The sequence below is a fragment of the Benincasa hispida genome, chromosome 6, assembly GCF_009727055.1.
Source record: "Benincasa hispida cultivar B227 chromosome 6, ASM972705v1, whole genome shotgun sequence".
Taxonomy (NCBI): Eukaryota; Viridiplantae; Streptophyta; class Magnoliopsida; order Cucurbitales; family Cucurbitaceae; genus Benincasa; species Benincasa hispida.
Window position 1 is genome coordinate 32,125,314 of NC_052354.1, and position 24,845 is coordinate 32,150,158.

General features: G+C 33.8%; 1 protein-coding gene across 1 annotated transcript; it reads right to left on the reverse strand.

Moving 5' to 3' along the window:
* Nucleotides 1-10,508: 10,508 nt before the first annotated feature.
* On the reverse strand, nucleotides 10,509-24,552 carry LOC120079692 (mitochondrial proton/calcium exchanger protein). The gene is made up of 15 exons (XM_039033998.1): nucleotides 24,380-24,552; nucleotides 19,712-20,416; nucleotides 19,315-19,627; nucleotides 18,454-18,600; nucleotides 18,251-18,339; nucleotides 18,059-18,151; nucleotides 15,956-16,082; nucleotides 13,829-13,893; nucleotides 13,574-13,748; nucleotides 12,529-12,714; nucleotides 12,361-12,408; nucleotides 12,018-12,164; nucleotides 11,785-11,867; nucleotides 11,579-11,694; nucleotides 10,509-10,837 (listed from the first exon to the last, which is right to left on the reverse strand). The coding sequence occupies exons 2-15, from the start codon at nucleotides 20,302-20,304 to the stop codon at nucleotides 10,755-10,757; spliced, it is 2,265 nt and encodes a 754-aa protein (XP_038889926.1). The 5' UTR covers nucleotides 20,305-20,416; nucleotides 24,380-24,552; the 3' UTR covers nucleotides 10,509-10,754.
* Nucleotides 24,553-24,845: the final 293 nt, after the last annotated feature.

Consider the following 24,845-nt stretch of genomic DNA (forward strand, 5'->3'; position numbering starts at 1 on the left):
GTTCATATGCAAAGGCATCCATTTATCTTCTCTATTGATCTCATTAATAAATACCTCAACCGATCGATTCCTGCTGATGTATCTGAACAATGCCCATCGATGAGGGAGTTAGTGTTTGAATTGACAGGTGGGACGAGGTCTTCTTGGCCGAGGACAGGGCAGTTACCAATTACCCTACTAAGTACCAAACATGTTATCTTACATAAGATTGGGATCTTCAACTAGTATCCTTCCTCTTATAAATTAGGTCATTCTATTTCACCGCCACCTTTTTATATCAGATTGGGACTAAAGTTCCATTCAATTATGATAATTTTGTACTTAATCAGACCAAGCACCACATTAGATCTCAAGCCTTGAAATTACCTATCTATTATCCTCAATTAATTTATGGAATTTTGATTGCTTGGAAACCAGACTTGATTACAGCTAAAAAAAACCTATTGACCCTGCTCCTACTCTCATATTGATCAATCCTAAACTATTACAAAACTATCATGTCCCTGACCTTGCTACTCCTTCTTCTTCATTTAATGTTGCTGGCCTTAGTCAGGCCTTGATTGAGTCTCCTATCAGATGAATCCAAAGATATTAACGTCCAACTATAGAGACGTCAAGAGCATAAAGCGATTGTTAATGAGATGTTAATGCAAACGTGTGACATTGGCTAAGTCTGGTTTGACGTCTTCTTCTCAACGACAAGACTAGTTTAAAAATTGTTGTTTTACTGATAGAAAACTCTTGTTTTGCTGCTGGTGGTTGTGGGATGTGGTGACAATATTTTGTTCTGAATTGTGTTGATGTTTTTGCTAATCTGTTGACACTTTATTTTGATTCTGCTAAGAATACTTTCCTTTAATGGCATCTCTCTTTGTTAATATGATTCTGCCTTAAAAAAATATTAGCCAAAGGGGGAGATTATTGGAGATTTGTTGATTGTCTCTATTTTTTTTTTTTAAAGTAGTTCCTGGTAGTTTTGCAGTTGTCACAAATGAAGTCTTAACATCTGCCTCATTACTATTTCCTATATAATATTTTTCTTTCCTAATCCGAAACTTATATGTGAAATATTTTTATTTCCTAATCTGGGAAATCTTAGCAGAAGTATTTTGATCGTTTGTGATGGATCTTATTTTGACAAAAAGAAAAATGTTTTTCTAGAAATTCTTTCCTTATTTGGCCAACAGTCTTAAAAGAAGATTTTTTACCCTCGTTTAGGGTGGTCGCATTTGTTTATTGTGAGGAGTATATTTATTCTTGGTGGTCATTTTGTTTTAACAAAGTGTTCTTGATCTTTGCTCCCTATTTTCCGTTGTGCAACATCATTGTGTGAATCATTCAAGAACGTGAAGATTATTATGTCTTAAGGGCAGCCTAAGGCGTAGTTGAAGAGAAGGGATTCTCGGTCTTAGGGGGAGCCTAAGACATCATTCATCGAGAAGAATTTCTCAAGCCTTAGGAGAAGCATAGGGTGTTATTTATCGAGAAGGGAGTTCTCAAGACTTGGGGGGCCTAAGTTCTCATGCGAAAAGAGTTCATTGAGTTACAAGGAATATAATCAAGCTGAGAGGAGTCTCACATACTGTCGAAAGCCAAAGTGTTCAACACTAATATTATTACACTTATAGGGAGCCTAAGTACAATTGAGAGGAAATTTCACATCTAAGGGGAGCCTAGATAGATGACTTATGATTTGGGCTTTACATGAGTTACTATAGTAGTTGGTGTATTACAGATAAGTACTACGTTGTAATTGCTCAACTCTTTAATATTAGTAGATTATCTTTACTAAGCACACTACCCCCGGACGTAGGTAGTTTATCGCTGAACTAGGTTACCAACTCCTATGTCCATTTACTTGTTTTCTTGTTGTTAGTATTTTATTGTTATAGTACTTGTTAGTGCTTTCTGTTTAACATCCGTAATTCAAGTGACGAATCAACCTATCGCTTTTTCAAGTGGAATTCTGGAATGATTCCCATTTGAATAGAGGAAAGAGAAATAAATTTCTTCAAAATTGCGTCCATGCATGCTTCAACAAGTGCGCATGTGTGTATCAAGCAACTCATATGCATTCTGTGCCAATCTACCCAAATGATCTACTACTAAGTTCTCATACTCTTTTATGTCTTTTTTCCCCTTTATTTCTTCACCACTTACATTTGCCCCTTCCTTCCCCGCTCGTAGGTTCATGCATGTCACATTTCCTTTCCTCGCCGTGGTCACTTGCTAAAAAATCTCAAGTTTTAGTTTGTGATCTCACGACCTAAAAAGCACAAATATGGATACAACACGACATGAACAAAGTGACATGTCATATTTTAAAAATATATATTATTTTTATACCAACAAAGTAATTTGATACATTTATATGCTTAAAAAAACTTAGTTTGATGTGTTTCACACTCAAATTTTATTATTATTGTCATGTACGTGTCTTTTTAGTCTATTCAACAAGTGTTCTATGTATGTCTAATGCATTTGTTGCACTAACAAGTGTCTCATACATTCTTAAATAGTGTCTAAGTGTCCAATACAAACATGCTAGTCAAACTAAAGTTTCTATGCTTCTTAGCTCATGTCATGGACGTGATTGATCTATCTTTAGGACATTAAAATGGTCTACAAAACAACATAGCTCAATTTTCATTTGTATGTATTAGCAGCCACAAAAGTATGTGGTTCAAATCCTCTCCACCCTATTGTACTAGAAAAAGTTGTTTTTAAAAAGACCAATTTCAAAATTGACGTTTGTCAAAATAACCATTTTTTAAAATACTTTAAAGGTGTCATGTGTCATAGTTTCAGTCATCTAATTGATTTGATTATTTTTCCACATATATACTATCTCTTCAGCTGGTAATTGGTCCACGTGTGCCACGTCATTATCACATAGGATTTTTATTTTAAAAAATATTTTGGCTACAACTTCTTTGTTTGACATTGAATTTGAGCGATTTCAAAGTGTGTTGGAATTGTCTCTTCGAACTCTATAAAATATACACTTTTAAATACTAAAAATCATCAGTAAAACATCTTTAGTTCGGTATCATCAAAATATATGATATGATTGAAAGCTCATATAGTAACAATTTCTCCCCTTTTAATGATGACAAACTATTCAAGAAAAATATCCTAAAAGTATAATGTGTATAATAATATTGAAAGAATCCAATCGCATTTAGTCATCAAAGAACATATATATTTCTCTAAACAAATTCTCCTCCTTTGGTTATCATCAAAAGATAACAATTAAAAAGTATAGGCTCCCCCCTCAAAACAATAATCAAGCAATATAATAATAAACTCACCAAAATATATAAATATGAGCATAATTATTTCAAAGAAAAATAGCCCCCTAAACATGAGTCATATAATGCATGGACAAATGAATAATACACAAACAACTATAAATATCATAAATTAATCATGAGTCATAAATGTTACGAATAATTAATCAAATTAAACACAACCCAACTGGCATAGTGTTTGTACTATCAACCTCAAAGTCAGAGTTTTGATCTCCCACCCGCATATTGTAAAATATATATATATATATATATATATATATATATTACAAATAATTAGGCTATAATCAACCAACAAAGTTTCTCATTTTTTTATAGGAAATTATCCCCTCAAAATATGCATACTCCAAAAAAAATATGAACTTTCTACACTAATAGCCTATTTGAAGAGGCCCAATTATACTAATAGCCATTAGGGTTGGGATATTACATAAAAACCAGGCCCAAATGACATTCACACCCCTTCGTAATTCACATTTAAAAAAAAAAAACGAACGTCGCATATGAGAAAAAAGGCTTTAAAAAAACAATAATAATATCAAAAAATGCATTAGAAAAGTTTCTAATATCATGTAGGTAAGGGAAATTTCTCCAAAATAGTTTTTTTTTTTTTTTTTTCAAAATCCACGCAAGGAAAGCCCCTTCAAATGAAAGCAAAAATTAGCGAGAAGCTTCGAAGAAAAAAACGGATCTAAAGTATTCTAATTAGATAATTATTCTAATTAGATAATTACAAAGATAAGCATGCAATTGAAACAAATAAAATAGGAAAAAGAATACGACCTTTGTAGACTTTGAATCTTCTCCAAATTAGTTCTAATCTTCTCATGAACGATTCATAGACCACCACAAGAGTCTTCCGACTATTCTTCTACCTTAGTACGGGATGGTGGGATCCGGTGAGTGACTAATTTGGAGAGGAAAAAGGTTAAAACTTTGAGAGAAAGATGTTATGAGATTATCACATAATCTCATCAAATTCCACTATGGCCAAAAGTTTTTAAAATTCATTAAACACTCCCTTTTTAAAGACCATTACATTCAAAACATGCAACTTTGAGTTTGATGAGAATTTGACACTAAAAAATCCACTATCTCAAAGTGGGATTTAGTGGGACAAGTGTCTTCAAATAAAGACAACACTTAGTCATACAAAAGTTGACATTTTTCACTCACAAATGTTGGATCTTTCCACTAACTTGGTCAAAGTTTGACTCTCAAAGTAGAGATGTCCACAGGACAGGGTAGGGCCAGGGATTTCATTCTCCATCCCTGTCCCCGCTCCCCATTTCATTCCCCATCCCCGTGAAATTTTTCTCGTTACCTTCTTTTCTTTTTTTTTTGTAAAAATTCAATTAATTTAAATTACTAATGTGAGCAAATTTAAATTAAATAATTAACTTTATCACTAAATTGTTTATTATGATTAATTTTATATGACAATTTGAATTTAAAGATAAATTACTCAAATTTTAGCCTAAAAAGCTAATTAATTTTTTTTAATAGAAAGAAATAAATATAAATCAAATTATCCACATATATAATTTAAATTTAAACATTCAATTTAAACATATTCATTATCTTTCCCAATAAATAATCAAAATTTAAATGTAAATGTAATATTTATATAATAATAATAACAACATAACATTGGATAGACTCTACTAAATAAATATGTAGAAGCTGATCGGGGTGGAGACGGGGAATGAGACGGGTGGAGACGGGGAATGAGACGGGGGTGGGGTCGGGGATAGGGAATGCATTCCCCGTCCCCGTCCCCATTTAACTCATGAGAAACTTTTTCCCCACTCCCTCCCCATTCCCTGCCTAACGGGGGAGGGAGGCAGGGCCTCATCCTCATGGGAAAATTAGACATCTCCATCTCAAAGTCCAAAGTCAACAAAATTTGACTTTTTAACTTTCAAAAGTCAAAAGTCAACAATTTGACTTCTATTGCATTTTTTACCTAGTCAACATTTAACTTTAATGCAATTTTGACCAATTCTTCATTCAATTTCAAAATTAATTATAATAATCAATTTTAAAAATTAAATTAATATTAAATAATTTAATTGATTTAATTTAATATTAAATCCAACACTAATCCCAATCAATATGAATCACTATTCATAATCTTGATATTTAAATCTTATTTTAATATCTCCTATTTTCTCTCTCTTTATATTTCATTCACAATTAAACATTAGGTTAAATATATCGTATATATTTAATGCTTTGCTCCAAAAACTAAATTTGGACGCTTCAAATTCGTGCACACTGTACAGACTTAGGAAGACGAGAAATGAAGTGCAGATTTATAAATCTTAAGTTTGTGAAATATTTTCTTGTATTTGATCCGATTAGATTTTAGATTAGTTCAAACTTCTCATCTTAATTATTTTAATATAGTTAAGTTTAAAATAATTTAAAAAATTTAGAAGAACATTTGTTTTTTTGAATTTTGAAATATAGATTTGACTAAAATTATAATGTTATTTAATTTATTGTTCTCATAATTTGATAATAATAATTAAAAAAAGATAATCAAGTAAATAATAATAATTAAAAAAGATAATCTAAGTAATTATAATAATTAAAAGAAAAACTCCAAATGAAAAAAGAATGAGAAAGTTTATTTTTAAAAAAAAATTATTGTAATTAAACTAAGGGCTTGTTTGGAATGAATTAAAAAATTATTTAAACACTCTTGATTAAAAAAACTACTTAAAATAAAAACACATGTGTATTTGGCAACTCTTTCTTAGAAGTATTTTTGTATACAAGTTTGTTTGGTTTGTTATATACTAAAAATATTTTTATTAATGTTTTCAAAAGTTGTTTGGTGGTAACCGAAGTTTTTTCCAGAGTCGTTGGTCAGAAGTTTGCCCACAGGGGCCAATGATGTTCGTCGGAGTTGGCCGACATCAGTCGCCGGAGGTGGCAGTCAAAGTTGACCGACTGCGACCGAAGTTTGGCTAGAGTTGGTGGTCAGTAGTCTGCCGCTAAGGTCGCCAGAAGTGCGACTGAAGGTGGTCGATGGCGGTTGTCAAAGGTGATAGTTAGAGTTGGCCGACAGTGATCGTTGGAGGTGATGTCCAAAAATTGGCCGACAAACTTCTTAAATTAAATTATAAAAAAAAAAAAAAAAAGTGTAACCCATGAGTTTGAATAGTGTTTACTATTCAAACCCATGGGAAAAAGAGTAAGAAGTCCTGGCTCCCTAAACCCTTGTCCCAAACAAGGATTGGACTTGGGATGCCTAACCCGCATCCCTTAAAGGGTCCATATAGTGTATATGTAAGTATATGTCCTAACCTTGGTGAAATGTTATATACACCTATAATTAAGTACATCGAAGAGTCTATATAATGTATATGTGAGTATATATCCTAACCCATCGTAACTTCCATGAAATGCTAGGTAATTAACATTGAGAAAAAAAAAATTGGAGATTTAGGGTTCTAAATCCCTAAATAAATTATTGGGTGTATTGATGGAAAAGTAACACATGAATAGAAATGATTATCTGCAACCATGAAATTGAGACATTGGGAATCATCCAATGTCCAGGGAAAAAAACATTGGTTGCCTTTTACTATATCTTCGTGCCCCTCTCTGTCTTCATAAGCTTCACCTTCGATGATCTCCATCTCCTTCTTGCTCAAGATCTACTAGAACCATAAAATGATAGTATGTAAATCTTTATGATACTCCATCCGAGGAGTGTGTGGTTTATGGACGACTTACAAATTGCAATTTAACTTTTGGTTGAACTTTGGATTTAGGTTTTTTTTTTTTTTTTTCGTTTAAATACCATCTAAAAAATGTTTTGTATTTAAACCCTTAACTCCATACCAATATATTTAGGAATTTTGTTGAAAGTTGAAGTTTTTAATTGAAATGGTTGAAAAAACAGCTTAATCTTATAGAATTTTTTTTATATTTAAAAATCATTAAATTAGTAATTTTAAATAATATATGAAAAAAAATCTTATAGCCGTTTTAGGATTAAAAATTGTAAAAAGCAACTAACATATAGAAGATAGCTTACAAATTTAAAAATTATTAAATGTATTCACAAGAAATCCAAGTAAAATTTGAGGGGAAAAAAAAGACCAAAATCTTACCCAACATATGTCTTTATGAAAAAAAAAAAAAAAAAAACAAAAAAACCAAGGAATGGCAAGAGAATACAAAACATTATATTAATTTTTTATTAAAAAAATATAATTATCGATTGGACTGGTACGATGGTAAATATACTTATATACTAAGAGTATACATGAAAAGAAAACTCCACTTTGATTTTCTTCTAAATCATGCTAGTGATGGGTAAAAAAAATGCAAAACATATCTTTATCTTTATAAAATAATAATAATAATAATAATAATAATTTTCAATTAGATTGGTTTTGGCTTGGGGTGTCCAAAAAACCCAATGACCCAAAAAAAACCGATCAACCAAACCCAACCCATGCGGTTTGGGTTTGGTTATCAACTCATTTGGGTTTGGTGGGTTCAAATAAATGAAATTTTTGTGGGTTGGATTGGTTCATGGGTTCACCTAAAATGACCCGAACCAACCCGAACTTATTATTAACTTTACGATATATATCTATTACTTATGATACAATCATATATACATATATTTATTTAAGTTTTATCATTTTTTTTGATAATTTATTCTCCAAAACTCCTAAAAACAGTTTTTTAGCACTTTAGAAAGAAAATATTCATTATATAAATTGAAATTGAATTGGTAATCTTAATTCAATATATGAAAAAAATTAAATCGAATTTTTATATATTAACAACTTACTTTCTTTTAGAACAAAACTCGATCAATCCGAACCAATCCAACCCAAATGTTTCATGGTTGGATTGGGTTGAATTTATTTTTTAATAAGGGTTATGTGGGTTATGAAATTAACAACGGGACAATTGGGTTAGGTCCAAAAAGTATTTCAACTCAATCCAACTCAACTCACAAACACCCTTAGTTTTGACCATAAATATACATATATACTATATTAGGAGTATAATTGAGAAGAAAACTCTTCACCATCTTCTCCTGAAAATTTATTAGATATTTTTGCAAAAACACTTCCAACTTGAATATTTCTGGTTACCATGTATTATTTTTTAGCCCTAAGTTGATAATATTAGATTTATCTCAACTATTTGAACATGATCTTAGGCACAACCCTAATGTTTGATGGGCCTACATGAGTAAGGCCCATAGGAAAGCTCATAGACCTAACTACTTGTGAGTCATGCACTATCCAATGCCTATCATTGAGCTGAGCTGGCCTTTGTGCCCAATGATTCATCTAAAGCTTTAGAAAGCTACATGTCCAAGTTCCTTCCTAATGTAATTTGAACTCCAAATTAAATAGCATAGTATAAATCTTCCTTTTTATACTGTCAAAATGGTAAAAGGCAAATGAAATTCTTTAATTTAATGTAGATACAGTAAAAATATATAATCATGGCACGTGCTTCATCACCAATCCTAACGTATACATGACCAAAATTATCGTTTCTTAAGTTTCACCGATATTTTAATAGTACTGTTCTTAATTCAATAAAAACATAAATTTCTTTTCAAGTTTTCAAGACGGTACGGTATTATTTTCCTTCGTGTGCTTTTTAGATATGAAAACAACATAATTTTTTTATGAAGTTCAACCTTATGAGTTATGGAGGAGGAAAAGAAAAAAACCTTTTTGATCCGTGGAGGAATAGGTACATTTAGTTCTTCATGTTTGAAATTAGCCAATCTAGTCCATAAGTTTTTGAGAATAGGTTTAAAAAGGGGTTGTTTTTAAATATAGGAAAATGAATCAAAATATTTTATAAATATAGTAAAATTTCACTGTCTATCTATGATATATCACGATAGACTACTATCTGTGTCATGATAGACAGATGATAGTCTATCATGGTCTATCGCAGATAAACTGTGATAATTTGTTATTATTTGTAAATATTTTTAACAGTTTTGTCATTTAAAATAATTTCTGGCTCCTGTATTAAAAAAAAGTCATTAACTTTGAATTAAAAAAATTGACTAGATGAAGTGGTAAGATGAGTTGGAAAAAAATATTTTTTAATAATTTTCTCATCTCTCTTCGTTCCCTCTCCCTCCTCTTCGTTCCTCTTTCTCTCTCTCTTCTCTCTTATTCTCTCCCCTCTCCTCTCCATTGCTAAATTTTTAGAAAAATTGAAAAAAAATATGAAAATATTTAAATATATACTACTTCTACAACTGTTGCTGCTGTTCATATTATTTTTAGAAAAAAGCAATTGTTTTGTTAGTAATTTTGAAATAGGTAGGGAGATATGAAAGTTGTTTTGTTGGTGTGGTTTTAATGCTCATGAGTGAAGAAGGCAGCAGTTTCTCCCTTGAGTCTTCAGTCTTCACCCTTGCCTTGTCATTTTATTCCAAAGTTAGTGAGAGAAATAAATTAATGGGAAATAAAAGAGAGAGAATTGTTTTTTTTTTTTTTTCCTTCAGTTAAAACATGGCCAGAGAGGTGAGAGAATATGAGAGAGATGAGAATTAGATATTTTCATTTTTTTATTCAAAGTTAATTGGATTTTTTTTTTAATAGAAGTACTTTTAAACCTATTCTTGAAAACTTAAGGACTAAATTGACTAATTTCAAATATGAGAAACTAATCGTACCTTTTTGCCTATTATTAATATCAACTCTCAAATTTAAGGATAATTTAGAACCAGACGCGTGGCTTGAAGCCATAAAATTGGGAGGAGATGAAATGGTAAAACTATGCCTTATTATTAAAGCCAAGACAGACAAATTACATATAATTTACATCAAATTGCAAGCTTAAATTCCATTATAAGCAAAATCTCTAATACAAGTCCAAAATGGCTTAGTCTTAAGAAGAATAAAATTATATAGAAACATCAAATTCTTTCATGTAGGTCTACTGACTTCAGTGAACATACTCGATTGAGATTGAGCTTTTACGTTGTGCATTGTTATCTTAAATGTCTAACTATCCAAATTGAGAAAAAATTAAGAGAATACTCTCTTCAATGTTACAAGTTTTTTATCCTTTATACATAAATATATATTATTCGCGAGTGTTTTGAAGATTTTCATGGAACAATTGCCCTACTAAAATTGTTCTTTTTGAAGAGGGTCTTGATTCATTATATATTTGATGCGAGGCTTGTCAAAAGAACAATTCACCATAGAAAAGGTGACCATTCATTATTGCATTTAAAAAGAATTTCTTAATTATTGTGATCTTCAGTACATTTGTATCATTGTCATTGACTAATGGAACAAAAGCCAATCTCAAGGACATTAAAACCAATGCTTCAAGAGTTGAAAAAGAGCGACCACTATATACTTTCCGACAGCCAATCAAAACAGAAAGATGCCCTTGCCCTTGAAGTAACATGGTGCATTTCCTTTATGACTTTCCTGCTTCAGATGCATCAGCATCTTCTATTTCACTGCCTAACTTGACAAGGTCCTCAACGAGTATCTTTCCTTCTGTTAAAAGGAAAATTGGAGAAAGTAGCTACATGTGAGATTCATTAACGAAAATACTGAGACATAAAAAATCTGATGGTCAAGAAGGTGCGGTTTGGTCGATTGTAACCATTAAGAGATAATTATTTCTCCTTCCTTAGGTGAAGCTTAAAGGTTATTCATAACCATGATTCATGTCGTCTTCATTGACAGTTCAACTTTGATAAGATTTTTCTAAGTTGTTGTACGGGTAAGAGTGGCTTTGCATCCAGATCTTTGAAATTGGAGCCGTCTTAATGGCAGATTCTTTCCCTCTCTTTGATGGTCGTCTAATCTTTGTACTCTCTGTTTAGTTGATAACAAAGGGCTTCTATTCTTTTCAAGCGCTATTTTTAGTTGCCTTTGGCTGTAATGGTTGCAATTGCTATATCTTGTTTTATTGTAATTTGAGCATTATTCTGTTTTTATCAATGAAATGTCTCACTCCCGCTCCTCACATGAGCCTCATGGCTGCGCCCCAACCTTTCTAATTCCAAGTGGGGCTTTGTCATCTTAAGGGTAATTCTAACTACAACAAATATTTTAAGTTATTAAGTTTTCAACTGGGGTTTGAACCTAAAACCACGTAAAGTATCTCCAAACATTCCAAACTCTAGCGGACAAAGCACCCCCGGGGTTAAAACCAATTCCCAAGCCCTTCACCTTCACATATCAAGGACAAGAAACTGAGGCAGAAGAGTAAAACGATACAACATTGCTTACCTCTATCCTTGGAGAGATTGCTGATAATTTCCTGAATTCCCTCCTTGCCCAAGGTATCCTTGAGATACATAGCAGCAGATGCAACCTCCTCAGCTGTCACTTTGCCATCATAATCCCTGCAAAGAAGTACCATATAGATAGATATACTCACATGATATGCCCTGATGTGGAATTCACATCAAATAAGAAAGTGACAATCATAAAACCTGTCCAGCAATCGCCAACGGTCCCCAATTTTGGCATCAACATCATCAATTTCCTTTTCAAGCTTATGAAGCATCGTATCAATCTGAATACATCATCAATATTGTGAATTTTCCAAGTTGCAGAGAAGACATGAGTCATATCAGAGACAGATGCTAAATAATCAACTGCGGGGTTAGCATCAAGAGACCAAACTAAACTCATGAAATACAGTCATGATGAAGAATCATGTTACCCTGTGAATAAGTGCTGAAGAAACCTTGCGACCTAAAGTCAACTCAGCAGCCTGGTCAGTATCCTCCCTTGCAGCTCTGTAAGCCCTTCGTGCTTCTTCTTCACCGTCTTTGCCCTCTTTCTTGACCATGCTGTTGTACAGGTCTATCTGGAAATGGAGACAACAGCAAGAAAAAAGCACCGACCAATTAGCAATGTACTGGGTTTTTTCAGGTCAAAATACATTATTTGGGTCCTTCAGAAGATTTTTTAGCCATCTTGGAGACAAAAAAAAATCACAAACCTATGGACATTTATGTTGTTAGGTTAATTTGCAGTACACAACGAGAAGGAACAAGTTATACCTCTTTCTTTACAAGTTGTAAGAACTCCTCACGTTCCCTGCTGACCGACTAAACGAATAATGAGCGTGGAACAGAGCAAGTTAAATAAACATCATGTGTAAATGCAAAGAAAAAGGACAAGAGCGACAATGCTAGTCCTTGAAATCACAAATTATTTTCAATTCTTACAGAAGCAGATGCTAAAACTGCCAATGCACGGCTGAGTTCACATAGTTGCTCTTGTTTCTCCATTGTTTTTGTTTTCTCTTTGGGTTCTCCAGTTGTTGGACTAGTCATCTCTTCTAGTGCTACATCCTTTTGACTACCAGCAGTTTCTTGCATCTTAGCCAGCTCCTCTTCTTCTTCTTCCTCCTCCTATATATATATATATATATATATTATGAAGAGCATCTAAATTCCAGGAACCTTTTTGAAACATCTAATTCGATACAGCAAGAATAAGAAACCTAGATCATCTTGGTAGAAAAGAACATGCAGTTTGACCTTCTTTTAGGCGAACTCATACAGAATCAGCGACTTAAGTACATAAAAAATTTAGATCATGAAAATAATTAAAAATACTTGGGACATAAAGAAGGCATATTGAAAGTTCTATTTCAGGAGAGAAAGGAGAGTTAGAAGGAAGAAGAAATTTGCACCCCTCTTTTCAGGATTTTCCAAGAGCTACATTAGCTAACATTTTCTAGAATAAGTTAGAGGTTGTTAGAAGAAATTTGTAGCTCTGGATTTAAAAGAGCATATAGTCCTTAATATATATTTAAAAAAAAAAATTCAGATAATTGGTTTAGTCAACTTGATTGTATACTAAATCAGCATCAGCAATCAGCTTACATTTTTAAAATCACACAATTCTAACTAAATCAGCAATTAGTTTAGTCAAATTGATTTTATGCTAAATCAGGATCAGCAATCGCAAACATTTTTAAAATCACACAATTCTAACTAAATCAGCAATTAGTTTAGTCAACTTGATTTTATACTAAATCGGCATCAGCAATCGGCTTACATTTTTAAAATCACACAATTCTAAATGTAAGCTCACATAGGGATGAAGGGAAACACTGATCTGACTCAAACCAAACTGGTAAGTCCCCTTCTCGCAGAATTTTTCTTATAATAATAATTAATTGTAACAATAAGGAAGCCCCCAACCTCCCTCCACACGCACACAACAAAGAAACATATAAAAATAAATTAACAAATAAAAGAAAACCTTTATCATCTCCTCTTGCATTGCTAGGAACTCCAATTTCCTTCTTCTTTCTGAAACAGTATCTTCAGATGGCAAAGCTGTCACCCCAACGGTATCCACAACCTCATCCGGCAGGGAGGAAAGAGTTGCTTGTACAACTTCCTCTGGTCTCACCTTTCCGGACACAGAGAAGGCTCTGCAATGGTTACCAATCAGAAGACACATATTTCAATGTCTTACAATTAGAAAAAGAAGCAGCAGAAAGTATTTAGTTACCTAGAAAGAATTAAGAGCGAAGATGGTACAGAGTAGTTGAGTGATAAATCCAGCCAATCACGCAGCTACAGGAAATAACAAAATTTTACGTCAAAACTAAAAGACGTTTTTCCTTTATATCCAAACCCAGAAGAAAATAATATTACAGCAGAAACGCAAGTTTCATAGACACTTCTTTGACAACAAAATAATGCAGTTGCATATTTTAGTCGTTAGACATGAGGTTTAACATCAAACTTTAAGACGAAAGTAGTAGGTTAACTTGAGAGTCCTTTGCATTGAAACACATATCTTTCATATCAGCTGTCGATATATATGTTAGACATGAGGCTTAACATCTAACATAGGCGAAAAATAGTAGGTCAACTTGACAGCATTTTGCTTGAGACAATTATCTTTTTTTTCCCCTAATTTATTTTTATTCACTATGTATGTGCTTTTCAATTCATGGCAGAGTTTAGGTGTGATGGAGACAGGGTACAAAAAGGCTTCTAATATTTCTCTTTTTAAGTTAACTATTTAACACAAATTAAAGCAGTAGGCTAATACAGCCCGGGAGGGTCACTGTAGATCTAAACAAGCTAGTTAAAATCTCCAAGCAGGATAAATAAAGTTAACATAGCTATATTGGTGAACATATTTGGATTTGGATAAGAAACCATCTTTAGTTAAGAAGAATGAAAGTATAATAGAACAAGCCACACAAAAGATAGGCCTCAAACAATAGGAGCAACAAAAAGACAAAAAATGGTTACCAGAAAGCGTGAATGTCAGTGTTGCTTCACAAAACCAGTGGAATTCGTGGCAGACATAATTCAGGGTTGGAAACCATGTAAGTCACAACAAATCATGGTTCAATTGAATAAAGTAAAGGCTGAGGCACTGTACACAGAAGGTATAGAGTGCCTAGGTCTTATGTAAGTAATTGATATTTACTTATTCAGTTTGACCATGCGATATTAGAGTTTTCTTGGGTTTGAATTTTCCAAATAAAATCTGTGTCCTTTCTATCCATCTATTACATTACTAGTGCCTTTGCACTATCTTGATTGTTAATTAAACGGAATAACTAACCAAGATTAAAATTAGGAAACAAGAAGAAAAAAGACTAACATAAAATTGGATACATTTTAAATTGATTTTTTTTTAAGGAAACGGAACTTTACGTTGAATTATTGAAAAGAAGAGACTAATGTTCAACTTCCACTTTGATTTCCAGAAATAAAATAGATGATTGTAGATTTGTTTATAGTATAATTGCATTTGGATTAGTCATTTACATCTTTTAACTATTTTTATACATGTCCTTTCCTTTTATAATTAGTTCCCTTAGTTAAGAAATGGTAGAGAAGGAAACTTATCTTTTATAATTAGTCCCCTTGGTTAGAATTTATCTGGTATTATATTTACCACTTATAAGGCCCTTCTTCAGAAATAAGAGAAAAATATTATTTCTCCAAAAATAACATGGTATATCAAAGCATGTGGTCCAAGAGATCTTGTGTTCAAACTCTTCCAAGGTTATTTCCTCCCAATTAATATAGATTTCTACTTGTTGGGTCTTCTACAAATTTCCAAACCCACAAGTGAGGTTTTTCTAAAAAAGACATTATTTTTTTAAAAAAAAAAAAAAATCTGTGAATGTCCGGACCATCTTACGCGCACCTCGACTAATCTCACGGGACAACCCGCCTGACGACCCTCCAATATTTAGGTGTCAAAGAAACTCGCAAGATATTAAATCCTAGTTAGGTGACCACCATAGATTGAACTCATGACCTATTAGCCCTTTATCAAGACCATGGCCCCGAACAAGTGAGGGGAGTGTTATTGTTGATATAATATTAATTTACATTCACTTTTTTTTTTTTGGATAGAATGTCCAAGTTAACTTACGCACACCTTGACTAATCTCACGGGTGTTCCATCTGACTCTACAACATTTGAGTGTCAAGAAGACTCGTAGAATATTAAACCCTAGATATGTGGCCACCATGGATTGAACCCATGATCTCTTAACCCTTCACCTATTAGCTTAAGCTTTAGGGTCAAACGGTAATTTAAAACGATCGTAGAAAAAAAGGTAGTTCATTTAGTACAATTGACATATAAACAAGAAAAGAGGACCTGTTGTCTCATTTCCTCAACCGAAAGCAATCCAAGTAAACCACGTTCTCTACAGGCTTGACGAAGCTCTGCTTCTGAAAGAGATTCCAACCCCTCTAACTGAATCATCCTATCATCATTCTTAATCCTGCAAATATAAACGAACAAATTCTTTATAGGGAGAAAATTTCAACTACAAAAAAATATAATGACTTCTTGTTAGGCATCTCCCACCCAACCTTTTGTGAACAAGGAAAGGCTTCTGATTTATCAACAAATTTCATCAGAAGCAACCTCTCTAGTAAAGAAATATGGTTGACCACAGAGACAAAAGAGAAGACATTAAATGAGAACAAATTAATTAATGGAATAATTCACAGAGAGTGAAGATAGTGGTCAGAATCATTACATTTATAGTTAGATCTCATTCACATTTTGTTTACAATCCGATCTTATTCTTAAGAACTATGCTTCCTTTGATGGGCTTGGGCACAATGTCCCGTACTCATATAATCAAGAACCATATGTCTTATCCAAATGTCTTACATTGACTCTGTTGTTTCTGTTTCTTAACCCTTTTTGATGGGAAAAATAAGACCGAATATGAATATTTTTAAAGACAATTTTTGGGTTCTGATCTTCTGAGTTACTATACTAAGAAGACTGCACAAATGTGGGACTTGATTCTTTTTTAAGAAACCAAAATCATGTTAAAAGAAAAAATTTACACAAGGAGAGGGATAAAAGGAATCCACCCTTTAAAACTACATAAAAGAAACCCAATTAGCGAAGATACAAGTCCCAAAGCAGTCCCAAAGTACAGGATGTAAGAGTACACTGAATTCTGAAATAAGGCCAACCATCTAGCTTCCTCACACACTTCTTCGCACTCTCGGCAGAGTTATCAAAGATAAAGTCTTTCATTCAACAATTCTCAAAGGATTGGCTAAATTCCTCCTCCCATGAACTCTCGCAGGCCACCCCTTCACTGATGGTAAAAGTTCTATGTGGATGCACTTGATTAGGGCTTTTTTGTGGAGCATTTGGATGTAAAGAAACAACCGCATCGTCAATGACAAGGAAAGCACTTTTGATAGATTTATGGAACATGTTATCTTTTCGCTATGACTTGGTGTAAATATATTTCTTTCTATAGCTCTTATAGTCTTTCCTCTCTTTTGGCTGATTGGAGAAATCTTTTGTAATCCTTTCGCTTTGGCTTTATGCCCTTTTGCAAACTCATACATCAATAAAATTTGTTTCTTATCAAAATAGGATGGGCTAAATGTGGTTGGACAGAGAATCCTGGCTTTCATCCTAAAAACTTGGGCAGAGAGCGGTTGAAGCATAACATCTTTACTGTTAGAAGGAAAAATACACCGAAATTAAAGGCCTCAAACAATTTCTTCCAGCAGGATCCGGCAAGGATCTACGATCTGTTGCCAGTTATGACTAAAATCTTGGGCATAGAGCGATTGAAGCATAACATCTTTACTGTTAGAAGGAAACACTACACCGAAATTAAAGGCCTCAGACAATTTCTTCCAGCAGGATCCAGCAAGGTTCTCTGATCTGTTGCCAGTTATGAATTCCTAATTAACCGACAGTTGGATACCTGATGTTTAAGCATCCTCTGGGCATATTCCACTGGGTATATCATGAAACTTCTCCACATCCTTTAGGTATATTCCATAGATTCCAACTCTTACAACAAGAAGCTTAATATCATCAAAGACCACAACTTGACAAATTGATTACATAAAACTACTCGCGTGACTGGAAGGAAATTTTCTCATTGTTGATGAGACCATATGTTTGATTTTTCAATTAAAAGTCGAACTAAACTTGAAACAAGGAGGAAAACAAAGAACTTTAAGGTGAATATTCACAAAAATATCTTAAATAGAATGCATAATAATCAGTAAACGAATAGTCTGACCATTACATTACAGAACCATTTTAACATGACATAAACTGGTAAAGTGGGAGATGTAAGAAAAACAAGTACATAGAAGCTGCAATATATACACACACGCATGTATCAAAGCTGAAAACTTCAAGTCCCGAATGATAAAACGCACTAGGGATGGAATTATGCATGTCATGTTCGTAGAGGACTCTTACTCTTGCAGTCTTTTCCTTAGCATAAAGCGCAAATATGCATCCGTACCATATGGACTGATACCCATGTATTTGCACATATTCACCAAACGAGGCCTGTCAAATGAATGGAGGTTCACTGGATAGATATTTGGAAAAAAAAAAAAAATACAAGCTAAAAGATAAAAGAATTTAGTTAATAAATAAAAACTAGACCTGCTTATGTTATCCAACGTAAGCTCATCATTGAATAACTTGGCAAATCCCAAAATTTCCTCATTGGTAACACGAGCACCCTTTCTGACCTATATAAGCATAATATAACACCCCCCATTGAGCAAGGTGCATCAGCTGCGGTAGACAAAACTGGTAAATTAAATTAACTCACGCTGCAGGAATGGAGGATATAATCTACTTGCCTTAGTCATGAATTCATCGAGGTCTGCTGCTGTCTTTTTAATTTCTCCACTTCTGGAGTTTTGGACTTCTTTGGCCATTTCCTTAACAGTATCCTGAAGAAATTTGGCATACTCTATTCTAGCATTTAGCCTTCTTTTTAATGCCTCCTGAAAGATGGAATCTAAAATCAGACCTATTCTGTCAAGGGAGACAGAGAGAAAGCATATGACTGAGAGACCTATGAACTATCTCATCCAATAGGAGGAAGAGCTTCAGATGTAAGAGCTACATTCATTACAAAAGGTTCCAGCTCCCTTGATCCTCAAGTGTTAAGGTCAGAATGAAAAAATATTATTGCATAACTAATTCATTCAAGAAAGATAAAAGGAGAATCTTTTTAAGCTACTTAAAGGCCATAATGAAGCCAAAAAATTGAACCTTCCCCGAAGAACATCTGAAGTTAAAGACTATTTTTTCCATAAAAAAGTCATACACATTTTACAATCACAAGTTCATAGAGTCACATCTCTAAAATGTCATGAGCCAAAACAATGCATTCTTTTTTGGGATGTGAAACAATTTCATTCATCCAAAGAGACTATAAAAAAGTTCCCCAATTGGATGGGACCAAAAATGTTTCCGTGCATAAGCTACATACTTCTTGTAATGGTTTGTTCACAAAAAGATAGTTTGTAAATAAACAGCAATTTCAGCAATAGAAATGAATGAACCAGAGCACTAGCACACGAAAAAAAAATAGCAGGAGAGTTCAGTTTAAAGAATTAAGTTCCAAAAATCAAATAGCGAGAGAACAAACAGCCAATGAACTGCAAGATGGAGCAACATGTTTAGCAATCTCCACCCAGTTCTGCAACATTTACCTGTTCCTTCATCTTGTCCTGGAAGGTTGATGGTAACATGTTGGGAAATAGTTTCAGGAAGACTGGCAATAAGAACTCCATGAACGGAACTATAATAAAAACTGCAAAAGGAACTAGCCTGAAAATATCAGCTGTGGTGCGTGTGAGTTGCTGCCTCTCCCTTCGAGAAAGACCCTTCCCACTTGCAAGTTTCACCAATAACCTCGAGCTGATCCTAACATCAGCCCACAGAAGTTTTGTACCCAACCAATAGTGCTGCATTGTAGATTTAAATTCGTCCTTCCAATGGCGAAGCTTCTTAGCCCAGTCTTCCCTACATGATGTAATATTTGTTCAATGCACTATGAGAATCAAGCTTTGGATCAAATATGATGTGAGAAGGATAAAAGTTACAAACCTGCTCATAGAAGCAAGAACTCTCAAAGCAGGACCTATTCCTAGAATCTTAGCCCATATGCTTTTCAATAAAGATTCAGCACTCTTCTGGGAGTCTTGCATCTGCTTAGCTTTTGCTTTAACTGTACTTAAACCTTCAACTGCTTGATCACAATCTTCTGGTGATGGCTCTTTAATCCTATTCGCAGCCTGTTTTTCATTCCTATCATTATCACCACCAAATTCAGGTTGACCAGCTGTGGCTGTTGTAGAATAATGTGAAAGTTGTAAGACATGTCTAAAACCCATACAGGAAGCTGATGTTCCTCTTCCAATTCCATGACCAAAAATTTGAGGTTTTATAAGATTACTTCGAATATATTCTGCAGCTGGAAAGGATAAAATATCCTTCCGACAAACTGAAGATAAGCCACCGTCACATCCTCCATCAATAACTGCAGGTGGAGGATCGGAAATGTAGCCCAATCTCTGTAAATCATCAGCTTGAGATGCTTGCCCATGTTCAAATCTGGAGAACCTTAGATATAAGCTGGTAGACAGATTCTCACAACTGAGAAGGTGCCTTTTCTTTACCAAGATCGCTCTTAAAGCCATTTCTGCATTCTAAAAATTTGACTACTTATGTCGAAATCAAAGCCCACACATTCAACCAAACCACAGAATTTGTGCAGTCCGTAACCAATGAAAAAACAACCCAATAAACAACCTGTCCAAAAACAGAAAGGAAATTACCTGAGGTGTCAACCTTTACACTTCTACAATATATTAGGTCAACCTATATTATAACTTTACCAACATAATCCAAATCAATAATGAATTGAATTGTTGATTTGATATACTGAATTAAATGGAATGGTATTGAAGCACTTAACCCCTGGAAAGATAAAAATAAATAAATAAGAGAGAATAAAAAAGATTGCATTGCCACATCACAGTCACAATAAAGGATAATCCCATATTGCATATCTTTTCAAGCAAGAGACAACTTCTCATTGACACTTGAAATTTGAAAGTTTACAGAGATAGCAAAATAAACAATGCCTTGAAAGAATGTATAAAGTAAACCCAAAAAAAGTAATCCCAATATATCAATAAAAGTTCTACGGGGAAAAAAAAATCCCCACATAGATACAGTGTTAGCAGCAGCAATCAGAGAGTTTTCTGGCAAGCATAAAACAAAGACTTAAAATATAGAACAGTAAATGTGTACCTTACCAAAGAGCCATCAAAAAAGTTCTCAAAAAATACTTTGATTTTCTCCCTTTAATGTAATTTTCTATTATTAGTTTGGGGATTTCGTTTATGCTAAAATATAAGTAACCATAGTGTATAGAACACTGAAGTATTCTCCTATATTTATCATGCTCAAAACCTCTTCATTAACTGAAACAATAGCATTAGTTACTACCTTTTCTTTTTACTACCAAATCACCTTCCCCAAACAGTAATTAACATGAGTACATGCATCTTTTCTTCTTCATCATCTTCTATATAAACTACATTTTATTTAGTTTTCCAAACTTGGGTTGGATTTTTAAAGTATTTGTAAAAAGCATATGACAAAACAAAGAAATCCATAGGTAGAAGTACTATTTATAAGCTTGGTTTGCAAAAACCAAAAAATAAGGGGAAAAAAATGGTTAAACAGAGCCTAAGAAATTGAAAAGATTACAAAGAATCACCTATAATTCTCTAATTTGAATGCAAATGAAATGAAGATAATTTTACAGCCTACTGATGTGAATTCAAGTGATTCAAATGCTATTATTAATGAGTTCGTTGCATTAATGAGGTTTTTGATAATTTGCCAGCCGAACAACCTTTGTCAAACAAGCAATCTGAACCTTTAATTCCAAATGTCCCACGGGCTCCCAAGGTTTATCGCAAGGTCAAACCATATCCTCTCTTTTATTCACGAAAGACAGTTTCCTCTCTAGTTCAAGAAAACTTATACTTTTTTTGGATAAGAAACATTTTATTGATGAATGAAATAATCTAAATAGGTACAAGAGGAAAAAACATCCTGTAGAAACAATGAAGCCCAAAAATAAACGATGATGACTGTATGAAGAACAAGGAAGATAGCCGAAATACATAATGGTCACAAACTAACGAACAAGTAGTCCCCAAAAAGCAAAAGTGGAAGAGGGAACACGTTGTTGATGTGCATCCAAAAAAGAAGATCTGACTTTGAAATAACCCCACGACCGAGAGATGAATCTAGAATGACGTCATGATCAAACAAAAAGACGGGTTATGGAGCAGACTCATGCTTATGTAGAATCCTCTCTAAGCAGAGCCATTGCTTTTTTGTCATAAGAAATAGAGCTTTCAAGATTTCAAAGCTCTCTCAATCCTTTTTTTTTTCTTTGTTGATAACCGGTTGGGATGTTTACAAGCAAGGATCGCATTTATGCATAGGCCAAAATCTCCAAACCATGGGGTCAAGGCCATCAACAAAAACTCATACTTTAAGGCTGATATTTCGGAAGTATCTAGTGTCAGATTGACGACCTCTTCAAATTAGGAGATATTGCCACGAGACTATGAGACGAATCGACAAGCACTTTACCTCTCAGTACTTCAACCAGTCAACTATTCATTCTCCTTCGAAATCTAATGTTAACTTGACTAACGATGTTATCAACCATTCTCCTCCTATGGAATATGTCCCTTCTACATGTACTCATGCTTTTGATTCTGATGGAGATTCTGAAATTAGTATGAGTAGTATGGAACCCAAAGTATTTTTGGAAGAAAGGGTGTTTGAAGATCCTTATGTTGTGGACTCATTTGTTGATGCTTTTGAAGCATTGTTTAAGGATAATGTCCAAGATAATCTGATTGTGGTGTCTCAGCCATTATCGTCAGTTATAATACCTACCTCAGTTCCTTCAAAGTTCTCATCTTTAGATAAGGTATGTGAAATATAGCTCAAGGAAATTCATCCCTAATCCCCTCGTGTAAAGATCTAAGGGGTCATGGCAATGTGTTCGTATGGAATCTTTTCTTCTAAAATTGGAGATCTTGGGAGTAAATCCAAAGGGGTTGCCTTATAGAGGGTGGTTGGATTTTTGTTCGCTGTTTTTGGAAGATCTTAGTGTTGGCAATTGAATATCACTTGTTGGGCTTTGTTTCATTCTCCTGTTGGAAGACTTTCGAGCGTTAGAAGGAAGTTTCTTTTTAAGCTTCTTGGTGTTGTTGGCTCATCAAAAGCTTCTTTCATTAGTGCAAAGTTGAAGTGTTTCCAGATTGCCCATTGTTGAGCTTTGTTGGTTGGTGGTCGTTTTTTATTTTTGGTTTTCTTTGTTAGTTTTTGTAGTCGTCATTATTTTTTCAGTATTTGACGGAGACGTGTCTGTCAGAGTTGTTAGAAAGTTTATCTCTATTTGGCTGTATTTGTTATTCATACTTTTTTTACCTTCCCTTTTGGAAGTTTATATCTTTTAAACTTTTATTCCTTTTCATTACATGAATCAGAAATTGTTTCTTATTTCTAAAAAACGAAACCAACATACAAGTCTCACACCCATTCATAGGAAGAGAATACATAACCATACCCAAATAAGAAAAACCAGCTAATTGTGAAATTTAATCAACCTAAGACACCTGAGGGACAGACTTACACAGTTATGCTAGCCCTACCTAACTCATAAAATATATATATAATATATATTATTATATATATTATTATATTAATAAATAAAAATTTTAAAAAAATTAAAAAAAAAAAAAAAAAACCAACAAAATACCCAATAAAAGAAACAAAATTAAGCCTGCATGAATAGAAAAGAGCTCCAATGATCATCGACTCATCCTCAAACTTAAAGAAGATGGGTCATTGCATAAAAGGCTCTGTTGATAAGAACCAGAGATTAACATGAACACCAACTAAGAGGAGGCATTGAACCTACCTAGGCCTCAAACTTCCCAACGACTCTTCACAACTCTAGAACACTGCTAAAGCTCTCTTATTTCTCTCAACCTAAATGTTTCAAAAGACCACAAAGGAGATTTCCCTCATTCTTTCATTTAACACATCATCTTCCACCCGCTCCATCCCATATTGCACGAGACATATAAACCTATTAGAACCCAACCTCTATCACCATTTATCCACTCTTTAAGGAAATGCATACACATACACATCAACTAAAACTAAAAGGTTAAGGGAAATGGAAAAAGATCAACAATCCACTCATCTACAACAATGGACAACGTCTAAGATCAACGAAAATATGCACAGTCCACACTCCCATACATGTGACAGAACCACACACACACACAATCGTTTCAATTTGGGCCACTGACGAATCACACAACAATTGATTGATTACCCAATAATACAATAACGGGTACCTAGAATTCGGTCAACTGGGGCAGTAACAAGCGAAACAGTCCCATTGAGGAAAAACTAAAAAACAAATTGAACAATCTACTCATCTACTAGGATAGAGAAAAACATCAAAGATCAACCAAAAAAAGCACAGTCCGAACTACTCTACATGTGACAGACACACACACTCGATTCGATTTGGGCCACTGACAAATCACACGCCAAGTGATTGAATACTGAACAAAACGATAAAGGGTACCTAACGAAACAGAATTCGGTCAAAACGGGAAGAATTACGACAGCGGAAAAAGTAGCAGAAGCCCGAAAACCTACCATGAAAGCTCATAACCGAGAAATATGATCAGAGAGCTGAAGTGTGAAGGAAGATTCCATGGTTATGGGTCTGGCGAGATTTGGAGGTTCCCGATGGAAATGGAATTCGAGAAAATAGTAGAATGAAGGCGAAATGTTGAAGCGGAGGGTCTCAATATGAGCATCCGTGTCTGAAAATTTTAGAGCGAAGTTTTATTTAACATCACCGTGGATGGATGATCCAAAAATTAGATATAAAATGCGAAATGTCCCATTTTTTAAAATAATGTCGAATGATTTTTTGTTAACGATAAATTGGAGTGAAATTACCAAAATATACTCACATGCATGCGAAAAACATTCTCGCTCGCATGCGAAAAAGACTCATTTTTCTTTCCCTTCTCGCCGGTCTCGTTCTTCCTTTCTTCACTAGTTTCGATCTTCCTTTTCTCACATAGTCTTGTCGTTCGTCCGATATCAACAATCA